Source organism: Cervus elaphus, chromosome 18 (genome assembly GCF_910594005.1).
Source record: "Cervus elaphus chromosome 18, mCerEla1.1, whole genome shotgun sequence".
In the NCBI taxonomy this organism is placed as follows: Eukaryota; Metazoa; Chordata; class Mammalia; order Artiodactyla; family Cervidae; genus Cervus; species Cervus elaphus.
Window position 1 is genome coordinate 57,546,487 of NC_057832.1, and position 22,976 is coordinate 57,569,462.

Below are 22,976 nucleotides of genomic sequence, written 5' to 3' on the forward strand. Positions count from 1 at the left end.
TTGCCATGCCCTCCTCCAGGGGATCTTCCCAACCCAGGGATCAAATCCAGGCCTCCCACGTTGCAGGTGGATTCTTCTACCATCTGCGCCACCAGGGAAGCCTCCCTAAAAGGGGAATCAGAGGCAAATACATACAGTGCATTCTTCACAGCGTAGTCCGGCAGCAAATGACTGACACAAGCATTGGCCTGTATCCACATCACAGGGCAAGAGCGGCAGGCTCCCAAGGGGGTGACAGGCGCAGGCTGAAAGCACATCGTACATAGTAGTTCTCATTCTGACTTCTTCACACTGGTAAACCTTATTAGCTTTCACTGAGCTAAATGTGGCCACGAGAACCCTGAGCAGCCTGCCCTGTCAAGTTCACTGTCTGCCTGGCCGCACCACTATTGTACTTCATTCAACTTTCCCCAGGAAAGCCAATGCCAGACACTTTCAGAGCCCTCACGCGGTTCTACTGGGCGCCAACTAGGAGGAGACAAGAGGTCATACATGTTGGGAAATGGGGCACAGTTCTAAGTGATGCTGGCTGGATCAAGTGATTAGGGGCAAGGGTTTCTGAGCGTCATGGATGTTACTAATGGCTCCCTCTCTGGCAGATGCCATCTATTATAATCCTCTCTCCTCTTTTTTAGCGCCTCTTTACTTTTTTCTTTTTCATTCTCTCTCTCTCCTCTTTCTCTTCCACTCATAGGTGTTGCTGAGTTATGTTCATGTTGTGAAGGCTAAGAAATTGTGCAACCAGAGCAAGATAGGTATTTTTCCCCGCTGAATATGCTACAGGAAAAGCTAATGTGCTTGGAAACAGCCCAAATGTCCTTCAACTGATGAGTGGATAAATAGTGGTATATCCAAACAATGGAATATTATTTACCAATGAAAAGATATGAAGTTGCTACAACATGGATAAAACTTGAAAATATTGTGGTAAGCAAGAGAAGCCAGACACAAAACACCACACATTATGTGATTCCCCTTTATGAAATGTCCACAATAGGCAAATCTATAGGAACAGAAGCATCGCTGGCTCAATGGATGTAAATTTGAGCAAACTCTGGGAAATAGTGGAGGGCAGAGCAGACTGGCATGCTACAGTCCATGGGGTCACAAAGAGTCAGACACAACTTAGTGAGCAAACAACATAGAAACATAAAGTAGACTAGTGCTTGACTACAGCTGGTGGGATGGGAGGTGGTAGCTGGAGTGTTTCTTTTCTTCTTTATAGTAAAATATGTATAACAAAAACTTTACCATCTTCACCATTTTTAAGTATATAGTTCAATAATGTTACATACACTAACATTGTTGTGCAACCAATCTCTAGAACTCTTCATCTTGCAAAACTGAAACTCTGTATCATTAAATACCATCTCTCTATTCCTCCTTCCTCCCCTCAAGCCCTTGGCAACCACCATTCTATGTTCTGTTTCTATGGATTTCACTTAACAAAATGCTTTCAAGTTTCATCCATGTTGTAGCATGGATCAAGATTTCCCTTCTTTTTCAGGCTGAATAATATTCCATCATGCATACATACCACATCTTGTTTATCCATTCATTCATCAATGGATACCTGGGTTGCTCCCACCTTTTGACTGTTGTGAATAGTACTTCTATTAACATGGGCATGCAAATCATCTTCAAGATGCTGCTTTCAATTTTGAGGGTATATAACCAGAAATAAGAGTATGGGGTTTCTTTAAGGTAATGAAAATGTTCTAAAATGGATTGTAGTGATGGTTACACACTCTGAATATACTACAAATCACTGAATTGTATACTTTAAAAAGTGAATTGTATGGCATGTGAATTATATGTAACTAAATCTTTGACAAAAGAAAAACCAAAACAAAACCCAATTTTGGCCCATTTCTTAGAGGGCATAATGTTAGTCAGCGAACCAGCGTAAATGCCTGGAGTACTGAGAGGTATACTGGGAAACTGGCTTAGCTATATAATTAATTACCCTGAAATTAAATTTTACATCAAACCCCAAAAGAAGAGCATTTAAAAAATAGAATGATTTGTCATGCTGCTATCTAAACATGCAAATAATCCACAGTTCCTTATATGGGTATAACCCAGAGCATGACACTGTGATCAAAGGGAAACGATTAACCCAGACTCTCTGAGGAATCAGCAGCTCTCTGAGACCCCAGGCAGCCTTAAATTTCTGTGATCCTAGAGCCAAGGGGCTCCCCACTTGGCCCCCAAAACTCTGCAGTTATTTCTATTTTCCCATGACTCCATTGCTTCTTTTTTCCCCCGACTTGAAAATTGCCTAAGAAGTCATCAATCTACGCAAAAATGTATAATGTAGTTTAACAAACCTGTAGAACAGAATCCTGGTGGAGGATTTTTCTTTTTTAATTTAAAGGTTTCATAAAGGCATTAACTTGGCAGTTATGCTGCGTTTGCTCCAGCAGTGAAAATCTGAGCGCCCCCTGCTGGTTCTTGATGATAAACTCAGCAAACCACCTAAAATAGTTCTCCACTAATTCACTAAAATTTGTGAGAGGTTTTGTATCACTAAGAAAAGTATCCAGAGAATGCTGGGACTCAAGTATTTACAATGACCAAATGTTAGCACTGACAGGGGCAGCTCCAAGCCTCAAAATGCATTCAAGGTGACGACCAGCCGCTGCTGACTTACACTGACAGCCAAGGGGGTCCGCGGCGCTCAGTCCGTAGTGGTTTGGCTTGCATCTGTCGCATTTTGCTCCTTCCACGTTCTCCTTACACAGGCTTCGGCCGGTCACAGATCCCAAGTCAGGATCAGAGTGGCTCACACAAAGCCCACCGGAAATGGTCCCATCGGGGTCACACTCACAAGCTGGGGACACAGAAGTGCATTATCTTAATGAACTGCAAGTTGTGGGAACCCTGAAATAGAAGCATACTGCTTTACCTTCACTAGAACTGTTTTAGTTGTTTGAATACAATAAATGTGTTTGAATAATTAAACCAGTGAGCAAGGGCTGCTCGGGTATGTCTCCCATATCTCAGAACTAGAAAAATGTTGAATAATACATAAATATATTTTTGAAAGAATTTTAAGTGATTCTAAAGGAAGACGACCAGAGAAAGTCTATTATGAAAGCTAGATGTTAAGAATAGATTGATGAAAAAAAGCAACAAACCATAAAATTTATATGGACCACATACAACTCTAAAGAGCCAAAGCAATCTTAAGAAAAGAACAAAGCTGGAGCCACCATGCTTCCTGATTTCAAATTATATTACAAAACAATAGCAATCAAAAGGGCATGGTATTGGCATAAAAATAAACATATAACCCAGTGGAACAGAACAGAGGGCCCAGTGACAGACCCACACCGGTATGGTCAACTAATTTATAACAAAGAAGTCAAGAATATATGCCCGGGAAATGCCAGTCTCTTCAATAAAAGATGTTGGGAAGACTGAACAGCCATGTGCAAAAGAAAAAACTGGATCCCTCTCTTCCACCATTCACAAAAATTAATTCAAGATGGATTGAAGACTAGAATGTAAGGTCTTAAACCAGAAAACTCCTGGACGAAACTACAGGCAGCAAACTTCTTAATATCGGTCCTGGCAATGATTGTTTGCATTTGAAATCAAAAACAAAGGCAAACAAAAGGAAAAATAAACAAGTGGTACCATATCAAACTAAAAAGCTTCTGCCCAGCAAAGGAAACCACCCACACAAGGAAGAGGCAATCCACTGGCAAGGGCATGAAATAACAAGTGTTGTCAAGGATGTGAAGAAAAGGGAACTTTTTTGTACTGTTGACGGGAATGTAAATTGGTGCAGCCACTATGGAAACCAATATCGAGGTTCCCCCCAAATAAAAAATATGAAATACCCAGAAATTCCATTGCTAGGTACTTATCTGAAGAAAATGAAAACACTAATTTAAAAAGATACATGAACTCTATGTTCATTGCAGCATTCTTTACAATAGGCAAGACATGGAAGCAACTTAAGCAATCAATTGATAGAATAAAGAAATATACCACATTGTGTATATTTACACAATGGAATATTATACAGTCACAAAAAGAATGAATTCTTGCCTTTGGGGCAACATGGGTGGATTTTGAGGGCATTATGCTTAGTGAAATAGGCAGACAAAGACAAATACCACATGATCTCACTTACATGTAGAATCTCAAAAAAATCCCCAAAGCAAACTCATAGTTACAGAGGTGGGGATGAGAGAGATGGGTGAAGGTAGTCAAGAGGCACAAATTTCCAGTTATAGAATAAATAAATCATTACTGTAATGTACAGCATGGTGAACATAGTTAATAGTGTATCCTACATTTGAAAGTTGCTAAGAGAGTAGATCTTAAAAGTCCTCATCACAAGGAAAAATTTTTAACTATGTGTGGTGATGAATGACAACTAGACTTACTGCAGTGATAATTTTGCAATGTATACAAACATGAGTCACACTGTATACCTGAAACTGATAAAATGTCATATATCAATTATATCTCAGTTAAAACATCAGATTGATTATTTTAGGGGTGATGAAAATATTGTGGAGCTAAGTAGGGTTAGTGGTTGCAAAACATTGTGCCAGTGAACTGTGTTCATTTTTAAATGGTTAATTTTATGTTATATGAATTTCACCTCAATTTTTAAAAAGATTTTAAAAAGACTCTAAAGGTGAAAATAAGGTCAAGAGATAAGTAAGAGTGGGATGGTGTAATGAAATATGTATCATATATTTGATTTCATACACTATAAAGGCATCAAGGGACATGATAAAGAGAAAAAAAATCACACCAAATGTCTACCAAGCCTCTGAGATATGGTTGTTAAAAAAGTAAATCTGTCCTTCCCATTACAGAAAAATATGTTACAAAGGTAAGAGCTATCATTCTTTTTGAGTATTCTTGGAAAGGAGTGCCTTCAAGAAAGAAAAAGAGAGAATAAGAAATGTTCAAATCTTTGTTTTAATTTTGGAAATCGGTTGGTGGGGCAAAAGCTTAGATGAAGAGATTCTGGAAAATGAGATAAACAGTCATATATAACAAAAGTAACATCCTCCTCCACCTTTTTTTTTTCCAGTAGAAAATTCAAACAATTAAAAGAAGGAATGTCATATGAAAAAGGATGCTGATGATATGAGTAATTCCAGTGGGTAAAATCTAGAAAATGTAGCGCTTGACTGAGTATAAGAAAGAAGAGTTGGGGCTGCCCGATACAGCAGCAGCCTTCTTATCATTGGAGGTCTGGTTGTGACTTTGGTATAGAGGACAAGTGCATTCATTAGTAGACATTAGATGACCAACGAGGTCATCTTGTATCTTCATAGACCTGTGTTTTCAAGGGATTCCCCTTTTGAGGAAAGCAATAAAGATTTTTAAAAAAATGAATATCTGGATTCTAAGAAACAACTATGCTAAGATTTATACATGTTTGCTTTGGAGTAATAAAACCCCCAAGTCTAAAGCAATGTTTACCTAACCACCATTTAGGTTAGTGTATTTAGGGGAAAAAATTCAGTCAGTTTGGAATCACTGAAGCAAACAGTTGTCTGACGGAATCTTTTATTTGATTTTCAGTTGTTTATTACTGGATTGTAACTGATGATAAAATCTTACTATGGAAAACCAGCATTGACTTCTGTTTAGTTTGGGGAAAAAAACCCACAATTTTCTTCTAATTAAAGCCAGTTGCTTCTAGGAAGGAAGGAACAAATTAGGTTCATTTTAGAAGTAGCCAAAAGGAAAAAAACTCATCTTTATTTGGGAGGCACTCCAAAGGGTCAGCAATGAGTTCCAGAGTATAATTTAATTATACACAGAAATAGCCTTTGGGGAAGGGAAATGGGTAAATGGCCAGTAAGTTTGAAATAATCCTGCATTATGGCCTTTAGAGTAGAAGTCCAATAAAATCTTTTCAGGTCACACAATTAAATTCCAGCAAACATATTATTGGTGGAGTCTACCAAATAATTGTTTCTTCTGTATCACTTTCAACTGTGTCTTAAATCATAGAAGACTTAAAACTGGTCAACTCTTAGGCCTGGAATCTGAGCATGTAAATATTTAGGCTCAAACTAGGACAGTTTAGAGAAAATTTATATGAGAATGCTGGTCAAATACACATCATTTGTGTACACACACTTACAAACACATAAACATGTGCTTAGAGAAGCTAAGAAGTCTCAAAATTGTTTTTTTTACAAGCTCATTTGCCTCTCCTCGAGAAATTCCTTATTCACAAAGAATGGTTTTTAAATGTCAAATCAAGGGTACTAATTTTCTTTCCTTCTTTTCCTCCAAAAGCACCATTAAGTTAATACTAAGTGGTTTTAAAGAGCAAGACTCTGGTTAATGTACTTTATTTGAAATATTTGGTTTAGTTATTTCCAACCTCTTTTCAGATTCCCAGATTATCTGTTTCTAAACACTGTATTTTCCTGATTCCATCTAAGAAATTTCATCTTCATTTACAAATATAGAGCTTTATAAACATTAATAAAAGTTGTGTGTGTTTGCGTGTGTGTGTGTTTGTGTGTGTGTGTGTGAGAGAGAGAAAGACAAGGGCAGAAGGACAGGGAGGGAGAGAGAAGTGGATTATGGATTCTGGTAAAAAAAAATGTAGGGCACTTAGCACATCAATTTAAAGAAATACGTTTTCTGAGGACCCAATTCTTTATATTAAACGGGGCATGTAAGGTAAATTTCTTTTTTTTTTTAAGGTAAACTTTTATACAATCAGCTACTTACTGAGTAATCTGAGCAAAAAAATTTCATTTATGCTTATGATGTGGATTTAAACTTTAAAATCTAGGACACTGTATGTATTTGGGTGGCTACTGATTTACTTTTGCATAAGACTTCAATTCATATATTATGATTATGTAAAGTCTGAAACTGGAGTTTCATAGCAAATCCTTCAGACTTCTCAGGTGGCGCAGTGGTAAAGAATCTGCCTGCCAATGCAAGAGTCATGGGTTTGATCTCTGGGTCAACAAGATCCCCTAGAGGAGGAAATGGCAACCCACTCCAGTAATCTTGCCTAGAGAATCCCACATACAGAGGAGCAGGGCTGGCTGCAGTCCACAGGGTCACAGAGAGTCAGAGATGACTGAGCAAGCACACAGCATAATACCATTCATCTCAAGTTTGAAAACATGTCAACATGTATCATTTGTTGATTAAAAATGTGTGAAAGTGTAAAAAGAAGCAAGGTAATGATAATTGCTAAATATATGAGAGTTTATCCATAGGAAGGAGGGTAGACAAAGAGGAGAAGTGGGTAGCTAGAATATCCCATTCATAGTGCTGGAGTGTTGTAGTAATATCCTGAAGGTGAGAGGGCAAGATACTATGTTCTGACAAAGCTAGTGGTGGGTATTATTTATGTTATATATATAAAATGTTATTTTCTATTATTTTGTCTATGTCTAAAATATTATCTTTTAAAAAGTTGAGATTAATAAAATGAAAAACTTTTAAACATTAAAAAAAGAAAAATGAGAGACTTCCCTGGTGGCCCAGTGGCTGAGACTCATGGGGACAGGGTTCAATCCCTGGTCAGGGAACTAGATCCCACATGCCACAACTAAGAGTTCACGTGGTGCATCTAACGATCTCACATGCCACCACAACAAAGATTTAAGTTCCCATATACCACAACCAAGACCTGGTGTGGCCATAAAGATACATTTTCTTTTTTTAAAGGAAAAATGAAACAAGGTAAGTTAGCTTAGCAAAGCTGAGTCATCTACAGCCAAATGCTATAGCTGATCTCCCTGCTTAAATACTTCCCTGAGCTGACACTGCAGGTGCTTGTGGCAGCTTCTGAAACTATTGCCCCTTCTGGTTGAATCCAGAACAGTTTCCTAATTCGTCAGTATTCAGACCTGGTAGCTCAGGGGGTAAAGAAACTCTCTGCAGTGTAGGAGACCCGGGTTCAATCCCTGGGTCAGGAAGATCCCCCCCCCCCCCCCCCCCCCGGGCAAGGAAATGGCAACCCACTCCAGTATTCTTGCCTGGAAAATCCTATGGACGGAGGAGCCTGGCAGGCTACAGTCCATGGGGTTGCAAGAGTAGGACACGAATTAGCGACTAAACCACCACAGCCATGGCGGCGAGACCACAGGGAGGGACCTAGGTTATCTGGCCCAACTTGTTCAGAGAGAGAAAAGCTCAGAACCGAAGTGATTCTGCAACTCCCACCACTAAGAGGGCAGTTTGGAGATGCTGCTGGGCCCAGCGGGGACCAGGTCCATCAGGACCTGCTCAGATGAGGGGCGAGGATGGGTCAGAGGCCGGGGACCCACGGATGCACGCGTAAGGATCCGAGATGGCCTTCAGGGGGTCCCTGGAGAAGAGGGGTCTGCAGCGGTCACAGTGCTGGCCCTCCGTGTTCTGCGGGCAGTCGTCACCCACGCCCCCACTGCGGCCCCCGCTCGCCAGGCATGCGGTCATGTCGAAGCGCCGGCGGTCAGAGTGGCCGTTACAGTGGCAAGCGGAAAACCCAGCAAAGTTATGAGAGATCGCCAGGGTCCCCATGGTGAGCATCCCGGGGATGGTGGCTCCCTGCTCCATCACCCATTTTCCCCTCCTCCACTTTCTTCAGACTCCTTACACCAAGTATATAGAAGCTTAAAATAGTTGCTTTCAAGGATCTTTTTAGCACTCCGATTCTGCTCATCTACTCTCTATAAAACGTGTTCTCAAAATGTTCACTATTTAGATTTCTTTTTTAATCAAGCAGAGAAATACAAATCATTTGGGTGATCTAAAAGTCATAGGATGCAATATTTTTTTGTTGCTGTTGTTCAATAAAGAATATGTTTAGGGCTTTCCAGTTGGCACAGAGGTGAAGAATCTGTCTGACAATGTAGGAGATGTGGGTTTGTCTGGGTCAGGAAGATCCCCTAGAGGAAGAAATGGCAACCCCCTCCAGTATTCTGGCCTGGAGAATCCCAAACACAGAGGAATATGGTGTGCTACAGTCCATGGGGTGGCAAAGAACTAGGTATTAGACTGAGCACACAGCACACACAAAAAATATGTTTACTGACTCAGACTGGTAAATCTGAAGGTTTTACATCACATGCTTGGGAGTATGGTAGTACTGGATTCTCCAGATTAGATGCTAGAGCTGGTCCAGCCAGCCTCTCCTCTAGGGCAGAACTGTTGGAAGCGGGGCTAAATGTCATTTTCCTCCCAACACACACTCACCCAGATCATCAGAAGGAAAGGTTTAAAGGGATCTGTGTATCTTTGTGATAATATCTATGCTACTTGCCTGGTTGGGTTTTTCCCTGTAAACAGCGTAAGCTTGGGCCACATTTTGCCGGGTTGTGTCCACTGTGTCACTCATGGATGGGGCTTTATCTTAAGAGCTCATCTAATAACCTCTTTGTCAAATCCTGTTTTTCCCACATTTGGGAAAAGAAACTGAATAACAGCTTTAGAAATGCATCAAAATTCAGAGGCAGAAAACACATGACAAAACCCCCTCCTATCTTTTTAAGTCTAAATATTTTATTAAAAAACGCAATAGCCTGTCAAAGTCCATCCTGGGCCTCATTTCTCATATCTTATCTGATATATGGGTTTAAGGTCACATTCACCGAGTGTATATTTATTCAGGAAAACAGTGGGGCTCTCTGTACCAATTCTAGTGGTCACCAGATTGCTGGAGTGACACCATCCCCACTGATATTACCCTCCCATGGCTGTGCCCCTCCTATGGAAAGGGCCACACAACATATAATCTAGTTCTTCAAATTAATGTTAAGTTTTGGTGTAAGGGTTGGAGAAGCTGGTGTTCTTCTGTGCAGGAGACATGAGGAATATCACATAGTTGGAGCTGGAAGTCACAAGTTCACCCCCTGTGGTGCCAGAAGCCCAACAGAAACCAGCTAAATGTTCTCCAAAAGAAGGGAAAGCAGAGACTGTGTAAGGAGTTTCATATAAGGAAACTAAGTCTATGCTAAGAACTGAGGTCCACCCACCTTGGCAAGCACTGTCCAGGAGGCCCGTAGCTGGCCTCCAAGGAACATCCTGGAAGAAGTCCTTGCACCTCTCACAGTTTGGGCCATCTGTCTTGTGTTGACAGATGCATCGACCACGAACCTGCATGTGTGAGCAACGTGAATGGTGTGAACACGGGGCTCATCTTTGAACTTTGAGAACGTTGGAGTTCTTTAAATGGAAAATGAAATACCAGCCCAAGGAGGTCTCTCTGGGTCTTAGTTTCCCATGTGTTAGTTACAATACGAACCCTGACTGTCTACTGTTACTTGCTTAATTAGCTTTTAAACTTTTTAAATTTTAAGATGCTTAAGTGAACATTTACAAGGAATTCTTTGTTTTTCTGAATTCTGGTATCAGGGAACACATGGTCTGAATGCAGACCCTTGGAAAACTGAGGCCAGGATGGAGTGTGTGTATGTGTGTGCACGCGCGTGTGTCTGTGGGGGATGATTTAGGAACATCAGGGAATTAGAAAACCAAAACTGCAAAAAGGTGTGGGATTCTCTAGATTTTTCACAAAATGCCCTCTGTGCCCACATTCCCAGGGAAAAGTTCCATTTCTGGTGAAACATATGAGGTGTCTAAGTGGAAAGAGCTATAGCCTCCAGCCTTGTCCATTATGACCAATAGTTCAAAACTATTTTTAGTTAGATACACTCCCAAGACTCTGCACAAAATTTAATTCTTCTACTGTATTGTTCCTTTAAGATTAGTCCCAGGAGTGGAGAAGATCTGCACTGCTTAGGACAGAGTCATTCACAGCGTGTCACTCGAGGTGACAGCTTTTGACAGCATCAGATGTCACTCAAACACTTTGGCACTAAGCCCGGGCTCTCGCATGAATAGACCTTCAATACATTTTTATGAGACAATGTATGTGACATTGTTCCTTCCCATCAAATCTCCATTCCCTAAAAAATCAATAAACAAGAGAAACTAAGATGGACAATCTGGAAATCATAAATTACAAATTCTGCCCATTAGCTCAATGATGCCCACATGAGGCAGAATTCACAAGAACGTCTGTCCAGAGAACCAAAGGCCCCCACATGGCCTGATGGGCCAGATTGAATGATACCTGCCTGGCACAAAGAGGGCTTTAGGCTTGTTGATCCCCACATACAGTCTGACATACATTCAGCACTAAGATAGTGAAGGGAAGATAGGAGAGCCGATCTTGCTTTCGGGTGAATTTGTAACTCACCATGCTGGGAGGGCTGAAAACATCACCGCGCGTCTTCTGTGCTGAACCACATTCGCTAGCATGGCCATTGCAAAAACAGCTTCCTCGAACCACCATCTCATACAGAGCATAGTAGTATTTATTAAGGGAATCATTTTGCTTTCTTCCAAGCAAAGTATCCCCGAGAGTATGGAGCCTGGTAAAGTTTATCCTCAGGTTTGTTAATGTCACAAGGTCTAGAGAAAGGAAAATAATGAAATTAATAAATCAAAGTGCTTTAGGTTGGATGGGTTCAAAGCACTCTCCTTGACTGATACTCCCTTACCATCCTATAGACATGCAATGACAAGGAATCTCCCTCACCTGAAGTTTTACAAAAGAAGCCGGTGTGAAAAATATAAAGCAATTCATACCCTGGATGTAAGGGCTGTAAGGGTTTTCTATTTCAAAGCTGGGATCCAACACCTTTAAAACAACCTGTAAAACAAATGTAGGTAAATTCAGAGTGTTTTGCCCCCAAAATGTAAGTGCTCAATATACTCTTAAAGAAGATATCCTGACCTTACAAGAAGGCTGAGCCACTATTTCCCACCTGGTGTAGAATGTAGATTATCATTTGGGTTCTCATTTGAATAAAAGTACCAAGAATGAAAATGAAGGAAGGTTGTTAAACAGTCATTCTGGCTCTTTATGCACAAGTGGTCCATGCAGACGGAAGTGCTCATACCACTGGCGGAAAGGACTCATGCTTAGTTGGGGTGGAGTGATGGGTTCATAATTCAGCAAGTCCTCATCGATGTGGATCTGGCACTGAGGGATTCTGGAGCTGCCTTCTGTCACCATTCCTACTACTCTACCTGATAAGGTAATACCTCCCAAGCCTACTCCTATCCCCTGACTTTCTTCCCATCACCAGCTTTGCTCTGAGGAAGTTCTGGGCAGATTCCACCCAGGTGGGGGGCTTGCAGAGCATAGAGGGCTGCCATTAGCCTTTATGGTTCCTTTGAAAGGACTAGAAAAAGATATTCCTACATCTGGCATCCTGGCCACAGTGCCCAACTTGCATTTTAGCCCTTGTTTACCTTCAGTAGGGGCACTCTTGTACAGGATCATTTCCTGTAAGGTATTTGTAATTTACCTGAATATGAGATGAATTCAGGACTCATTTCAATTTAGACACTACCATTCCTAAACAAGCAGCAGCTCATGTTCTATTTCAGTAGACAATACCTAAACTGTTTTCATCTCGATTAACCATGATAACAACAACAAAAAGATTTCATTTCCAGGAAAGAAATTGCAGAAAGGAAATTCTACCTCACCACCAGTGGAGGGTTCAATATCCGAATATTTGGAGTCACAAACAACATCTCCCACTCCCTGGGCCTGGCCAGATGTGATGTTAGGGAAGGAAGCAGCACAATCTTTGGCAAAATATTTGAACACTCTCCAGGTGTGTCCATAGTCTGTGGAGCGTTCAACTAGCATTGCAGCAGGCCGAAAAGTCTAGGAGAAAAATCAGTTAAACTTGTCATGCTTCGCAAAAGTAGAATTTATAACCCATTCCAGATTGACAATACTTTTGAATTCCACTTTTAATGCCTTTATTTGTATCTTTTCAAATCTATTCTAAGGAATTCTCTGGTGGTTCCACTGCAGAGGGCACAGGTTTGATCCCTGGTCAGGCCACTAAGATTCCACATGCCATGCAGCAAGGCCAAGAAAAGGAAAAGAAAAAAAAAAATACTCTACCATGAACACACCAAAATCTCTTTCTATCAAGTGGACGACTATTTACGAGCACATGCTTTGTCCCAGAATCAAACTCCACTTTAAAATTGTTTCTGTATAAATTAATTGAAGAAAAATGGCATGTACTTAAAAAAAAAAAAAAAGCCAATGCAGCTGACATTTTTATAGCAATCTGCATGTAGTTTTCTTCACTTAGAATGCTTTTCCCCTGGCAAACTCTTATACATCCTTCAAAATCTACCATGAAGTTTACCGTTTCCCCAGAGTTGACTTAGCCATGTCAAATAACCCCCCAGCATTCAATCGTACATCTATTTCTGCACTTGTCACTCTGCATTGTAATTTCAAAATTATATATGTTTATACCCATGACTAGACTGTGAGTTCTTTGAAATCAAAGACTACTTCTTAAATTTTTAAAGCTTTTAATTTTATGTTCATCTTTTATGACTAAAACCTAGCACCAGGCCTGACAAAATTAGAATTCTGATGAATGATTAAAGAATGATGATAGCACAGATTTTCTCTGGCATCTAACTCAGTAAAGAGCCTTTAAATTTTCTTCCTCTTTTGATCACAATTTTTTTTTTTTTTTTGTATTTCCTTAAATAATTTCCAGTGCCTGTCCTTTTATCCTCCAAATTATCTTTCTAGTTCTTGTCATCTCTAGCACCCCAGAGCTTAAAGGTTTTCCTTTTCCTGCATCTTCCAAGACTCTCTCTTGGAAGATAGAATCATCTTTTCTTTTTTGTTAATCATGTAAGTTATTATTTAATGAGCACTGGTGTTTTTCTGTTTTTCATTCAAGAGCAAAAAGCCCAGATAACAAAGCCCCAGTCTGGATCTGAACAGCTTTTTGTTCTCTGCAGGGGAGCAAGGAAGTGAAATCTAAGGTATGCGAAGCATTCGGTAAGTAGATAAGGAAGCAGCACTCTACACATCTGTACCTTAAAGGTCAGAATAAGGTGACTGAGCTGAAATAAGACCTCTAGGTCCAGTCTGATGCTGACATGATCAAGACCTAAAGGAAAATCCAGAAAGAAGAAAATCAGCGATTTTGAGAGACAACTGTTTACCATGCTAATTCCTCAACTGTTTGTAATGAAACCCTTTGGAATTTTATGGCTGGTGATCAACACTCTTGCCAAGTCGGTTGGAATGGCTTTCCATGCCATTCGCACTCGGGATAAGGTCTATGTGAGGGTTATATCCATTTTCCCCTGACTGCGCTCACATTTGTGTTTTAGTGACAACGCGCACAGCCACAGTGGGGCTGTATGACATACCACCCAAGGGAGCTCCTGGATGGTCCCTACAGGTAGAAAGAGAGCGCTCACTGTTCACCTCGAATCTTGACTTCACGTAAGCTAGTAGCCAGCACATGGCAAACACCCACACCCTCTCCTTCCAACAGCTACAAGGAAGCATTTGACCTAGTTGTATTGTCACTCAGAAAACACACCTTGGATTTTTCTCCTGGGACTGAGGGTCTGTGGGCTCCTCTGTGGCGACCAATCATGTTCCTGTCCAAAGGATGACACTGAAAAAGCCTCGTACTATGCTTGCCCTAAATCATCTTATATACTGATGATGATGATTTCCTTACTCCCCTCTCATGGTCTAGAGCCCCCTACAGGAAATACATTTAAGTATCCAAAGACAATAGAGGGACCATAGCCCGAACATCCAGGCCAGGACTTGGCACTGAGACAGCTTGGAGCCATCCAGGTATCAGCTCCAATCCAGCCATGATGGAAGCTGCTCCTAGAGTGGAACTGTCCAGTGGATTCTAGCAGGCACATTTTAAAAAGTAAAAAGAAACAGGAGAAATTATTTATATTTATTATATATATATAGTCTATATATCCATAAAATATATTTATCCATATATTATAAATAACATGACACATTATAAATAATATGCACTACAGATAATAAATATATATTACAGATAATATATTGTGTGCTGAGCTCAGTCATGTCAAACTCTTTGCAACCCCACAGACTGTAGCCTGCTAGGTTCCTCTGTCCATGGGATTCTCCAGGCAAAAATGCTGGAGTGAGTTGCCATTTTCTACTCCAGAGGATCTTCTCAACTCAAAGATCAAATCCACATCTCTTGCATCTCCTGCATTGGCAGATGGATTCTTTAACACTGCACCTCCCAGGAAACCCTAGATAGACAATACATTATCTGTAATTTATTTATATATTTAAATAATATGTATGATACAAATATTATATATAATACATTGCCTATATTATATATAAATATATACTATGCCTAATCCAATATATCAAAAATATTCTCATTTCAACATGTAGTCAATATTTTAAAAATTAGTGATTCTTTATTATACATACTTCTTTCTCCAAATTAAGTCTTAGAAACCCAGGATGTTTTTACACACATAGCACATCTTGGTTTGGATTCAGTTCAGTTCAGTTGCTCAGTCACGTCTGACTCTTTGCAACCCCATGGACTGCAGCACACCAAGCTTCCCTGTCCATCACCAACTCCTAGAGCTTACTCAAACTCATGTCCATCGAGTTGGTAATGCCATCCAACCATCTCATCCTCTGTCATCCCCTTCTCCTGCCTTCAATCTTTCCCAGCATCAGGGTCTTTTTCAATGAGTCAGTTCTTTGCATCAGGTGGCCAAAGTATTGGAGCTTCAGCATCAGTCCTTCCAATGAATATTGAAGACTGATTTCCTTTAGGATGGACTGATTGGATCTCCTTGCAGTCCAAGGGACTCTCAAGAGTCTTCTCCAACATCACAGTTCAAAAGCATCAATTCTTCGGTGTTCAGCTTTCTTTATAGTCCAACTCTCACATCCATACATGACTACTGGAAAAACCATAGCCTTGCTTCCAAGAAGCAAGCATCTTTTAATTTCATGGCTGCAGTCACCATCTTCAGTGATTTTGGAGCCCCCCAAAATAGGCTCTCACTGTTTCCATTGCTTCCTCATCTATTTGCCATGAAGTGATGGGACCAGATGCCATGATCTTAGTGTTCTGAATGTTGAGTTTTAAGCCAACTTTTCTCTCTCCTCTTTCACTTTTATCAAGAGGCTCTTTAGTTCTTCTTTGCTTTCTTCCATAAGGGTGGTGTCATCTGCATATATGAGGTTATTGTTATTTCTTCTGGCAATCTTGATTCCAGCTTGCGCTCATACAGCCTGGCATTTCACATGATGTACTCTGCATATGGGCTTCCCTCATAGCTCAGCTGGTAAAGAATCTGCCTGCAATGCAGGAGACCCCGGTTCAATTCCTGGGTTGGGAAGATCTGCGGGAGAAGGGAAAGGCTACCTATTCCAGTATTCTGGCCTGGAGAAGTCCATGGACTGTGTAGTACATGGGGTTGCAAAGAGTCGGACACGACTGAGTGACTTTCAGTTTCATTCTGCATATAAGTTAAATAAGCAGGGTGACAATATACAGCCTTGACATACTCCTTTCCCTATTTGAAACCAGTCTGTTGTTCCATATCTGGTTCTAACTGTTGCTTCTTGACCTGCATATAGATTTCTCAGGAGGCAGGTCAGGTGGTCTGGGATTCCCATCTCTTGAAGAAATTTCCACAGTTTGTTGTGATCCACACAGTCAAAGGCTTTGGTGTGGTCAATAAAGCAGAAGAAGATATTTTTCTGGAACTCTCTTGCTTTTTTGATGATGCAACACATGTTGGCAATTTGATCTCTGGTTCCTCTGTCTTTTCTAAATCCAGCTTGAACATCTGGAAGTTCTAAGTTCATGTACTGTGGAAGCCTGGCTTGGAGAATTTTAAGCATTACATTGCTAGCATGTAAGATGAGTACAATTGTGCAGTAGTTTGAACATTCTTTGGCACTGCCTTTCTTTGGGATTGGAATGAAAACTGACCTTTTCCAGTCCTGTGGCTGCTGCTGAGTTTTCCAATTTTGCTGGCATATTGAATGCAGCACTTTCACAGCATTGTCTTTTAGGATTTGAAATAGCTCAACTGGAATTCCATTACCTCCACTAGCTTTGTTCATAGTGATGCTTCCTAATGCCCACTTGACTTCGCATTCCAGGATGTCTGACTCTAGGTGAGTAATCACACCATCGGGGTTATCTGGGTCATGAAAATCTTTTTTGTATAGTTCTTCTGTGTATTCTTGCCACCTGTTAATATTTTCTGCTTCTGTTAGGTGGGTAAGCCATGTTTTACGTGCTAAAGTAGCCATGTGTATAGTCGCAATATTGGAAAGTCTAGCTCCAGAAAACAATGACTTCACTGTGGTGAATTAGGACATAGCTTAGTGTTCTGGGGTGAATGGCTTGGGGAAAAGTTTGTTGCTGAGAGGGCAGCCACATTCCAGGCTCTGTGTCAAAGGCTCCCAGCTCTTTCTGGAAAGGAGATCACCTGTTCCCTCTTGTTCTCAACCAAGCACTCAGTTGAGAACACATCTTCTCTGCAGTCAGCTTTGACAGAAGGGCATTTCCTCTTAAGGAGACATGGAATGAATGCTGGGCATGTGGATCAAAGCAGCTGTGAAGCATTCATCAGTGTGGTAAAAACCACCAACATTGACTAAGCAGAGTCCAACGAGAGACCAATCACTAGGATCCAAATTGAACCAGCATTTAATAGACACCAATAATGTCTGTGTCCAATGGATGACATAGAAAAATAGCCTTATACTATGCTCACCCTGAATGATCTTACCTATTATGATTATTCCCACACTCCCGTTATGGCCTGGGATCCCTTTAGGGAAATATGTTTAGAGTCTGGACACAGTAGAGGAATTGTAGTCCAAGGTGCGAGATGCAGGGATGCGGCAAATGGAATCCTTCTCTGGGGGGATGAGAGCTCCAGACCAGTGTTGAAGAGGGTCCATCATGAGTGAACGGGCTACATTAAACACATAAAGCTGGGGTGGGAAATAGGAAATCCCTGATCAGGTCCAAATTTACAGTGGCATCTAGGAAACAGGGCCAGTGTGAGGTTTAGGATCACAATGTCATGAACAGGGAAGGGCAAAAACCAGGAAGGAAAGAATTGCAGTCAGTAGCCAACTACCCTTCCAATTAAATTTTTATATTAAAAATTTTAATTTGCAGAAAGAAGCATCCTTTCTCTCTCTGCCTTCGTGTGTTGAAGAAGGAAAAAGCACATGGTATTAACTCTCAGACTTCCCCTGGCATTATTATTTCTGTTTACATCAGTGTGTTTTTTATTAGGCTTAATTTACCAATACTTCATAAACTACTCTGATCCCCCTTTTTATTTTCCCAAAGAACAAGAGCATACAGAATTGTTCCCCATGTGAAAAAAGTAAAACATTCTCAGGTATGTGTTTAAAAATACTTCTATTTCTCAAGAGGAAAATATTCTTTCTTAAAATGAAAATTGAATTTTGCTTTTATACAGGGTTTTACATTCTCAGTGGATATTATTCCATTTCAATATAACTCCTTGTGTGATATTGCCAAAATCATATATAGAGAAAGATACCTTACTAAAAATGTGAAGAAATAAAAGATTGTAAAGAAACTTGGTCACACCATTTTCAGATTGCCACCACTTCTTTTCTCTCTCTGGTTCAAAACTTGTGATTACATTCTCGATGGTGTGGCTGTTGGGTTGGGTGTGTGGATCATATGGAAATCTGGAATCACAGATGAAGCATTTTTGTTCCCCCTGGAAAACACATCATTAAAATTAAAAGTAAATAATCGTCATTAGTTATTGTTGATCTGAATTTAAAAACAAGCTGGATGTGCTATATTTGTCATTCAGTCTAGCTAAAAATAAAAAGCAGAGGAAATTACAAGACATAAATTTTTCCATCAATACGTGCTTGGCTACCAAAACAAACAAAATTAAGACTTGACTTAGAAATTTTATAAATGTAAACATTTGGGACAAAATTGCAAATTTGTAGAACTAATAATTTTTTCTCATACAAGGAGCAGAGGGTTTAGAGTTTGTTTTAAACTATAGAAAAATAACTAGGATATAGTCTTAAGTTGGAATGACTTCCTTTATTTAAAAAAAATTAGTAAGAAATTAATGAAACAATTGGCCATTAGTTTATCTGCAACCATCATCTTTTCTCTCTCAGATATTATTTTTGGCATAAAAGCTTCCAGAGCCAAAACCTTTACTATACACATGTGGATTTTTTTGAGTTTCATTAAACTCATTACAGAGAGACACACACTCTTGTCTTGCAGACTAGAAGGTTTTTGTGAATTGGGACTAATTTTGCTTGGGATGGATTTTCAAAGGCTTTAACAGTCAAGACTGGCCTTTGAGTTTGTTTGCATCTACTGCTGGCTGTACTTACTTAAATTCCTGAGGAACTCTCCCAAGATTTCCAAAGGCCTGTCAATGGCCTGCACAGTTGTTCTCGCTAATATCTGTGGGACTCCGGAGGAGCATTTTTGCAAAGCTTCCAGGAAGCAGGAGTGATTTCTTACCATGCTCCATATTGGAAATTGCCCAAAACAGCAAATATGCTGGTAGGTATTCAGCAAACATTGGATTTTATGCTTGACGATGGCTTACAAGGGCCTAGGTTATCTGACCAGTCCCACCTCTTTTGTTAAACAAATGCATGATGATTTTAATGACTATTTCAGCTACAGGTTGTCAAAGTAAACCAGACTTTCAAGAGAGTGGTATAATCTTTTTATAATCACTGGCCATCATAAGCCCTTATACTTGAAGAAAACCAAAATGCCCTTCAGAAATTAAGGACCAGTACAAGTTAGATCAGTTCTGCATATGGGGAGATTTGCCCCAGATCTGCCCTAATAGAGCAACAGGAACCCAATGATTCCACCAAAAGTTGTCAAGACTTCAAAATATTTCCAATACTATGGAAAATACTGGGGAAACTGTTTAACTTCAGGCCATTAATTTTTTTCTGTAAACATTTTAGAAGTACAGTCTTTGATGGAACTGGCTACAGAGGATGCTTAGTTGTGGCAAATAGATATGAGAGGCCCAACTTGGGTAACACTCTGAGTCAATGCTGACTTAAACATTTGGAAGGGAATGTTTTGCTTGAGAGCTCTTTGCTAGTTGATGGGTGAAAAAAAAAATTATCCTCCATGCCACATGAATTTTATGTAATTAATACTTAGAGTTTCACCTGTAAAGCTTTATCAGCTAGAAGATATTTTGCGATTTTTTCCCCCAGTTCTAAGATTTTTAAGATTTCTGTGATTCCCTAGACTGAAGAAGTTCTGGAGTTGGTTTTACTTCTATTTGGCGTAACTTTGCCGTATAGGAACATCAAGTTCTAATTATTTTAACATTAAGTTCAAATAATTAGGCTCATGACAATGTAAGCAGATGCCAATGGTGAAAAAACAGGATGGGTGATGCCAGTGTGCAAAGTTTCTAATATTAGAGTTGGGAACCACTGCTTTGTCCAGGGGACCTGGTCTTAGGAAAGCTACGTGAAGGGGCTTCCATCCCACCTGACCTAAAATGGAGCAAAACTTCTACAGTGTCACTTTCTTGCACATGTAGAGAATTTGCTTTCTTATACAAGTACTTCCTAAACTTAGACAAAGGCTAAGCACTCAAGTATTGTCTCCACTTATTTATAATCATCCTCTTTTACTAAAACCAATGAGAACACAAAACCTTCCCAGAGGCCTCCAGGAATTGCCTTACACAAACAATACGTGGAAAAACCTGGGTCACTAACACTAGGCTTACATCCAACTTCCTTCATGCACATCCTCTCAGTTAAGGGGTTGACATAATTGCCTCAGGCTTTTGAGCAGGTGTGATACTCAGATGACTTTGGATGCTTGTTTCAGAGCCCAGGGAAGAAAAATAGCAACTGGTCCTTTTATAAAACTGGTCTTTAAGAATAAAAGGGACAAGAGGATGTTCACATTGGGACTTGATAGTCTCTAAACAAGACAATTTCCAAGTGGCATTGAGATGCTGGCAGACAATCAATTCCAGGTCTACACTCTGTCCATCTCCATCTAAAGTAGAGCAGTAAGAGCCCATGTTCAGCATAATAGCCCTGAACCCTGAGGGATCTTCCATCTTCATCCAACTCGTCAATTATTTAGCAAGTCCACTCCAGTGGAGTCACTAAAGCAGCCAATTAGGACATATATTGTATAGTAGTTCCTTCAAAAACTGAACAAAAAAAAACACAAAAACACCTTTTTTGTTTAATTCTAAAGGTAACAAGAAATAGATGAAGCCCAGCTTCCTTGTTCCCCAATTAGTGAAGGTTTCCTGGATGTTGAATTGAATCACTTGTGTCTCTGATGTTTGGGAAGGCGGACTGTCTCCTTTTCTCTCCTGTTGTCTGGACAGCCCTAGATGTACTTGAAAAATCGATATTACTGATGAAATCATGTCCCAACAAGTAAACAAAGATCCAACCCACCTCGAGGTAGCTGAGGATGCAGTATTTCTGGGCTCTGTCCAGTCCACAGGTGGAAGAAGCCGTGAGCTGCCCACTGCGACCCACCAGGAGATCGCCGGTGGGGGGGACAGGCACCTCTGCTGCATTCATCTTGAGCTTTCACGTAACTGAGCAACCCTTGAAAACATGATAGAAACAGGACACATGAGGCAGTCTAAGGGTCGTAGAAGGCTTAAAGAAGTGACTGGTTAAGTGGGAGAGTTAACAGCCCACCTATTTTTAATACTGGTTCTGTGATCATGAAGACTCTAGTGGTGGATACTGTTGGCACCTGCAGTCTGATGGAAATCAGCCTGGGAGGTTAGGCCGTCTGTACTCATGTCCCCACCTGGATCAGCTGAAGTCAGTGACTGATGGATGCAAGTTTCTCAGCCATTGCCTCAGGCTGGGATCCACTCTGTGATGCAGTTTATGCTCAAAGTCTCTTCTGGGAGGAGGCTGAAGCCGGACTCCTGCCGGGACCCCATTCTGGCTCCACTGTTCTCACTCTCTCCCTCTTCAGAGCACTCCCTCAATAAATTACTTGCATATAAATCCTTGTCTCAGGCTCTGCTTCTAGGAAACCTGACCTTAAACAACCTCCATTCACTGGAAATTCTCTACATGTCATTTTAGGGCAAATAACAAAGACAAATAAACAGACATGAGGAAGGAGAGTCCTAATCATGCCTCTTATATCTGTTGTTCCAACCTGGAGGAAAATCAACCGGAGAAATTAAGAAATCCTTGGGAAATAACTTTCTCTTAAAATATGTAAATTCAGTTGACCTCCCTTTGCAATCTGGAGTGCTGGATTCAGACACACCATGAAACAGATCATGTTTCTTTGGGACAAAAGATGGCACAGATGGAATTCCAGACTGTATAGTACACTTAGCCCTTGGTACCTGCCATCCAACAGATCTGTCATGAAGGGTTCAGTCACAGAGCATTAAAGGGCAGCTGTATCTCAACTGTCACAGTTCTCTACATGAGAAACCTCTGAGATAATATCCTTAAAGGTTGGTTTAAAAATGATTTTTACAGTTCTGTTTGTCTTAAAATGTTAAATTCTGAGTTAATATAACTTAAATCTCTATATGTGAATGCAGGATGGGTAATCCACACTATTTCTTGCCTGCAGAGCTTGTCTGCTTTATTCCTTAATGTTAAAGTTACACACTTATAACCCATAACATATTAGTAGATTTTGTTTTACTGTTGGACAGAATAAAAGAAAGCAAAAATCTTACTGGGAATAAGGTCTAAACTGAACACGCCCTAAAGCTAAATACATTATGCTAACGCTATAATGTCAGTCCTCTATTTTATGGATAGCTATTTATAGAAATAGTTACACTTCTTTTATTTTCTTTTTTGGGCTTCCCTTGTGGCTCAGCTGGTAAAGAATCTGCCTGCAATGTGGGAGACCTGAGTTCGATCCCTGGGTTGGGAAGATCCCCTGGAGAAGGGAAAGGCTACCCACTCCAGTATTCTGACCTGGAGAATTCCATGAACTGTAGAGTCCATGGGGTCGCAAAGAGTCAGACACGACTGAAAAACTTTCACTTTCATACTTCTTTTAAAAAGCATATTTGAACAGGACAGTATTTTTTAAAAT

The 22,976-nt window shown here is 40.3% G+C and overlaps 1 protein-coding gene across 1 annotated transcript in view; it reads right to left on the minus strand.

Annotated features, from left to right (window-relative positions):
• The window catches only part of LAMB4 (laminin subunit beta 4), a 103,531-nt gene that overhangs the window by 75,256 nt on the left and 5,299 nt on the right, over window positions 1–22,976 (minus strand). Inside the window, 11 exon segments of the mRNA XM_043871598.1 lie at window positions 136–245; window positions 2,654–2,833; window positions 8,289–8,478; window positions 9,976–10,095; window positions 11,201–11,415; window positions 11,593–11,656; window positions 12,497–12,685; window positions 13,879–13,952; window positions 18,474–18,609; window positions 21,338–21,443; window positions 21,445–21,493. Of these exon segments, the coding sequence (XP_043727533.1) occupies window positions 136–245; window positions 2,654–2,833; window positions 8,289–8,478; window positions 9,976–10,095; window positions 11,201–11,415; window positions 11,593–11,656; window positions 12,497–12,685; window positions 13,879–13,952; window positions 18,474–18,609; window positions 21,338–21,443; window positions 21,445–21,493 (1,433 nt within the window).